This window comes from Limulus polyphemus, unplaced genomic scaffold, assembly GCF_000517525.1.
Source record: "Limulus polyphemus unplaced genomic scaffold, Limulus_polyphemus-2.1.2 Scaffold3292, whole genome shotgun sequence".
In the NCBI taxonomy this organism is placed as follows: Eukaryota; Metazoa; Arthropoda; class Merostomata; order Xiphosura; family Limulidae; genus Limulus; species Limulus polyphemus.
In genome coordinates this window covers 21,755-28,149 of record NW_013668902.1, presented here as the reverse complement: position 1 = coordinate 28,149, position 6,395 = coordinate 21,755, and the positions used below count along the sequence as shown (strand labels likewise).

At 31.7% G+C, this 6,395-nt stretch overlaps 1 protein-coding gene across 6 annotated transcripts in view; it reads right to left on the bottom strand.

The window, feature by feature from the left end:
* LOC106469087 (cytoplasmic dynein 1 intermediate chain 2-like) overlaps positions 1 to 6,395 on the bottom strand; it is a 98,745-nt gene that overhangs the window by 77,439 nt on the left and 14,911 nt on the right. For all 6 annotated transcript variants that reach the window (XM_022397496.1, XM_022397498.1, XM_022397497.1 and 3 more), the window contains exon 4: positions 1,123 to 1,235. In XM_022397496.1, the coding sequence (XP_022253204.1) occupies positions 1,123 to 1,235 (113 nt within the window). The remainder of the gene's footprint in view (positions 1 to 1,122; positions 1,236 to 6,395) is intronic.

Below are 6,395 nucleotides of genomic sequence, written 5' to 3'. Positions count from 1 at the left end.
TCAGTAATCAGTGGCCCAATGAAGTTTCGTAAAGAGCGCGAATGGTAGTGTGATATAAAATTACTCATACTAGAAATTTTCATAAAAGTGACCCGGAAAATGGTGCTAACTCAGTAATCAGTGGCCCAATGAAGTTTCGTAAAGAGCGCGAATGGTAGTGTGATATAAAATTACTCATACTAGAAATTTTCATAGAAGTGACCCGAAAAACGCCGCTAACTCGGTAACCCATGGCCAAATTTTAACGTGTTTTATTCTGTTTCTATTCTCATTTCATTAGAAATATGGTGCTATTGTGCACCGTTTTTACTGTATTTAATTACAGACAAGCAAACAAACAATCTCAGAGTTTTAGTAGTATATATATAGATACTTCCTTAAAAATTTAATTTTTTTTTTTTACAAAAGACTTGTAATGCTTACATAAAGCCTGCAAAAGTTTGTGAAGATAGACAAATCATTTTAAAAGTCATAGTATGGAAGCATTAAAGGTGAATTTGGGGTCAAGATTTATGTTGAACTGATCAAGCCTGTAGCGAGAGAGTTAAATTTTAGTCATTTTCAAGTAAAATTCAAAATTTTCCAAAAATTTATTAATTTTTAAATCCTTCAAGCAATATATATAAACTTATATATAAGATATATAAATTCAGTTACTTACAAGCTCATGTACATTTATTTTTAAACTGTTTTCACATTTCAAGTAATTATTTTCTACCACTACTTGTGTAAAGCTTTAGTAAATAAGAATTTTTTACTAATTATCTTTGATAAGATGGTATAGGCAAGATTATAAAATGTTTAAGTAATTCATATACAAAACTAATAAAATCAATTTGCTTATTACAAAAAAAGAAATAGTTATGTTTATGATTAAATTACAATTCTGCTCATAATATTAATAAAATATTTACAAAATATTTCATTTGTAAATACACCAGATTAGTCAATACAAATGCCTCAAATACAATAATAACAGTTTCTTACAGTAAGCTTGGTAACAGTGTATGATATTCTACAACATATTTTGAAATATAACTTTTTATTGCTATTTAAGAAATAAGTAGTAATCAAATAAAATACAATTCAACTGGCTATTATAAAAGATGTCACATATATTACCTTCTCTGTCAACTGTAGTTGATGCTGTCTGAGTTTGTTTATTATAAGTCACACTCTCTTTTGGAGGAATATTAGCTTGATGAACACTAACAACACTCAATTTTGGCTGTTTCCTTTAATGAAAAATAAAAAACCAATGCATCATATTAAACATTTAGAAGTACACAACACTGAAAAAAATTAACACATCAAATTTTTAACTAATGTTAAATATTCAGGTGGATTTAATTTTTTAAATCCCTTATTCAGGGGTGTGCACATTTAAATTTTAACAGGTCTTATAATTATAAGTATAGAAATTCTTATTTAACACAGTCATAATAGCAGTATTTAAATGTTATCATACATATTTTCCAAAAAACAGAGAGTTACCATATTTTTCACAAGCTGTAAGCCCAAAATTCTATGTATGAATTTCTGGAAATTTCATCAGTTACAAATTCAACTTGAAAGCATAAAAACTATCACTTGTTGCTGATCACACATAACTCACTATAGAGTACAGGCCAACCTAATTACAGACAGTAAATATTCTTTACTAAAGGTTTCATCTATTCTTTTTTAAAAACATGTTCGGTAATTTTATGTGAGAAAAACTTTGATATTTTTATCTAAATATAAAAAAGAAAATAAATGATAATGAAAATAACTTTGAAATTCATTTTACTTTTTTATCTAAAACAGTTAATTTTTCCTTCTAGATAATTGAACTTCTAAGCAAAAACGACATTGAAATGTTTGTATATTAAAACTGTGGTATTCACAGGTGAAAATGATTTCTGCACAAATATAAGATAGGTCCACTATATAGTGAGAGGATCTATCAGGAAAATTGTGAAGGAAATTTAAGATTAACTAAATGACTGAGTCTAAGCTAAGAAAATAAAAGAGACTCCACACATGATGTACAGTGAAACAATTTTTGTAATACATAAAGCAAAACCACAATATGTATACTTCAGTAGTCACTGGGTAGCCACATTAAAGGATCATTAAATCAGTCAACAGCTTTCCTCCTTCAAAATATCTTTCTTTTAACTTATTCACTGTGTTGACCAACAAAACTGATATTAATCCAATTCTCTGTACTAACAGGAAATATAAGATTTACCCATAATAACATGTGTTACCATACGACTGGTCATTCTCCTACAATAAAATGAAGGCTGTCATCTCTAGATATAATCTACTTAGTTAATGAAACACAATTTTGTCATTGACCTATTCTGCACAATGTGTGAAGTTGAAGCAATATCCCTGTGGAGAGAGTAGATGTTATCTGCTATAGAACAGCAAAGAAACAAAGATAACTACAATAAAAACAACTTAACAGTTTTATGAACCTCATGTTTATGCTAAAAGATGACCAAACACATACCAAAAATGTAAAATACAAAGGTGGAACCTTTACTGGTAAAACATTAAGTAAAATATATATAACGTAGAGAAGAAAAAATCTGATACTTAATGAAAACTTCACACACACACACATATATATATATATATATATATTATTTTTTTTTTTAAAGAGGAACATACAACTATCTGATATTAAACACTTTAGACAAAAAAAATTAAATAAGAATAAACATACATAACATTTTTTGAATTATTGGAAATATTGGAAAATACATAAAATTTAGAATTTAAGTAAAAAAATATATATACAAAATTTAAGACTAGCCCAGAGTCTGTCAAGATTTCACTCCCCATCACCTTAATCCTGTCAGCAGATTCTCCGGTGCTGTCATGGTGGTCTTGAGGTTTTCCTGGCCTTGGAAAATGTTCTCTCTGTGTCAGCCAGTTTTCCCCACAAGTGGTGTACTTCTTCACTTCCTTCTCCATTTGCAATGAAGGCATTACCTATTGATGCAACCAGTCCTCCTCTACTGTACAAAGCATAAGCTTCAGTCCAATCAGTGCCCATTTCCAGACAGTGCCTTTTCAGCACTGGAAACTGCTCTAGTGTAGGACAGTTCATAATCACCTTTTTTGAGTTAGTTGGGAGTTCAACCCTCAGCATTCTTTAGAACTAATTCTAGGGTCATTTAGCCAGTGGGGCTTTGGCTGATACAAAGGTGTGGGTCCTTCTCATCTTCACAGCTGAAACTCCTGTCACCAAGGTAGAGGCTCCTTCAATAATATTGATGTTCCCAGCATGGTAGTGGTGGAAGAGAAGATCCACAAGTTGGTTGGCTTGTCAGCACCACTTCTGATGTCATGGTGGTCATGTATGAAATGCTAGATCAGGTAGTCATTACACCCACAGTGGCCAGTAGTAAACAGGAGCCTGTCCTGCCCCTGCCTTTGAGACATTTGGTCAATCTTCAAAAGGATTCAGGATCCAGAAACATTTTTCTTGGGCTTAGGAATATAGTGTGCCTGTCAAAAATGTGAACACATTTAACATAATCACTTGATAGTGATAACACATCCTCTGACCTGCAGGACCCATTTCTTCTTCTCTGCCTGTGGATCCTTCTCAGAAAGCATCAACAGGGTCAAGGTGAAAAGCTTCTGAGTCATCTGTAAGTTTGGCTCCTCTGAAGTAGAAGTGGTCATTGCCAATGTAATACCCTTCAAGACAGTATTTCTTCAGTCTTAGCTTCCTCAAGACCTAATGCTGCTTTTGCATAGCCCCTAGAGATTATAGGGCCAACCTGATTGACAAACACAGAGTTCTTGCATGTCATATACATTAGCAAGTAATGCATCTTCATCCATGTGCCCAGCCACAGTGAGTATCAGGCCAGCTCCTAAGTTGTTCTAGGTTCAGCAACATCAGCAGTGCTCTCGCTGTACATGAAGTCTGAAGCATCTTCGACAAGCTCACTAACTTCATAGCTGGAGTTATAGTAATAATGATGGCTTGTAACAAGATACTTCAAGAGAAAGAGAGAGAGAAACCGAAGAATCACAGTCAAGTAGAGAGACTGACCATAGACAAAATTTGACCTCAAATACTGAATGTCCAGAATTAAATGCAAGGTTAGATGAATTTTAGTTTGTGAAAGATTACAGCCATAAACTTTGATGCCAGGTACTGTTCAAACACCACTGCTAGAGGCTTCACATGTACTTATGTACTATCTCACCCACAGATCAAGTATCCCCAGAACCTGAAACTTCCCAATCCCAGATTCCCAGTGATCTCTGACTGGCCAAATAACCTTAGCCATGCTTTCCTCTGTTTTCCCTGCTGGACAATTGAATACACAACAGATTCTCCTTCCTGCTATCTGGTTGTCACATAGACAGTGCTCAGTTCCAGTTAGAAGGAATGGGAGTTGAGACTGCAATAAGTTCCTAATCATGCATTTTCATGCTTTAATACTGCAACCTTGGATTAAAGCAATGATAAAAACTACTTAAAAAACTGAGTGCTTATCAAAAATATTTCAACTGCATAACAGAAAATATTCTATCACAACCAAATAAAATCTAGGGTACACCAAGTTTATATTTATGATATCTAAGCTACTGTCATAATGAATTGACAAACAATAATTTTTAAGCACAAAATACTTTGGGACAAAATTGTTCTCATACACCAGCCCAAAACTAAAAAAAAAAGTAGATTGTTTCAAAACCATATAAATCATCAAAGCATGTAATCTTTCACTAAACCATGATAATGGCCCTAACTAAAATAAGCCAAAATTGCCTGAGTTTATTCATTTAGTTTTCAATCACACACTTGACCTTGTCTTTATCTATAATCCTGTGACTAGGTGACACCATTCCTTAACCCTATCATGACGGGTCAAGTGTCAAAGGCCATGTCATCATTTTTGTTGACTTGCATTCAAAATTTTATTGAACTACTATTTTATGAAGCTATGTCAATAAGTGTTGTATCGACTTGTAGATTACAATTCAAATTTTGTAATTATACTTTAGTTAATTTCTTATTTTAACAGTAAATATTAAAAAACAAAGTTAAACATTGATTTTTGGGTGTCACTTGGTATGTTGAATGCAGCACTGGTTCAAATTAGATGTTTGTCATGTCAAAATACAGAATCTACAATCTCATACGAACTAGAAACTCAAACTACTGATATTGACAACCAAGAATAAAAAAAAAAAACTTTTATATTTGCTAAGATATCGTTCCTGTACTGAATCAAACACAGTGCCCCTACCCCTGCCCACCTCTTTCGATTTTTGGAAACGTTCTCTTATATACACTTACTTCTATACATGACATGAATAACCAATAGAAAGCTCAGAATGTCACTCTAGTGGCTTTATCAGCCATTTTAATATGTTTGGATGCCATATCTTTCTTTCGAACCACAAGATTTCAAGGAGGTAGGTTGTCTTTAGTCTGCTTAAAATTTCATATTTTTTTAAAAATGAAATACAGCTGAGTTACTAAGCTTGATAAATTATAGTAGAATTCCATGTTACTGATATAATAATTTATGATTTTTTGGTTATTCAACTATATATATGAAACCTAAAAAAATTTTTTTCTTTCCAAAATCCTCCACTTGCAAAATTTTAAAAGGCTTAGCAACCTATGTCAAGCAGCAACCAAGTACAAAGGTCATATCTTTTTTTGCTTTACTTCTTTATTTACTGTTCTGTTTTAAGAAAAATAAGATTAAGAGCATGTTTCTAAATAGCAATAACTTATATAGATATATAATGTATAATAATTGAAATGTGACTGTATTTTACAAAATACTAGTCAACTAAAATACAGCCAAGACAGCTCACTTTGTAAAGACTAAAGGTTAGTTTTATATTACTGGATACGGTAACATGAGTGAACGTGCACCTCGTCATTGTAACTTCTGTATTGTTAGCTAGGCATGGGTGAAAGGTCAATATAATAAATATATATAAATGTATAATGTTATGAGATTTAATCTATTTAGTCTGAACATTTATGTTTTTGTGTTATACTTTGTGTTCATTCTAGAATGAAAGAGGCATAATTTATATTTATTTCCTCATTTTTTAACATGGTTACGAGATCAGCCATATCGACCAAACCTGTACAGAGATTCGTTACTAAAAATAACAGATAAAATATAGTTTTTTCTTAAGAAATGTTTGATAATTATCTGGATATTATAAAGATTTCAAATGTAAAATTTGAAAATTTTCTGATGCATAAAAGTATTTTAATCTTAAAATGAAAATGACTTTGTAATATTGCTTATTCAACATGCAAAGAGAAGTAAAAGGCATGAGAAAAACATTGCTTTATAAACCTTAAGACTTAATAAAGAAAATTTATATTTTGCATATGAAAGCATTGT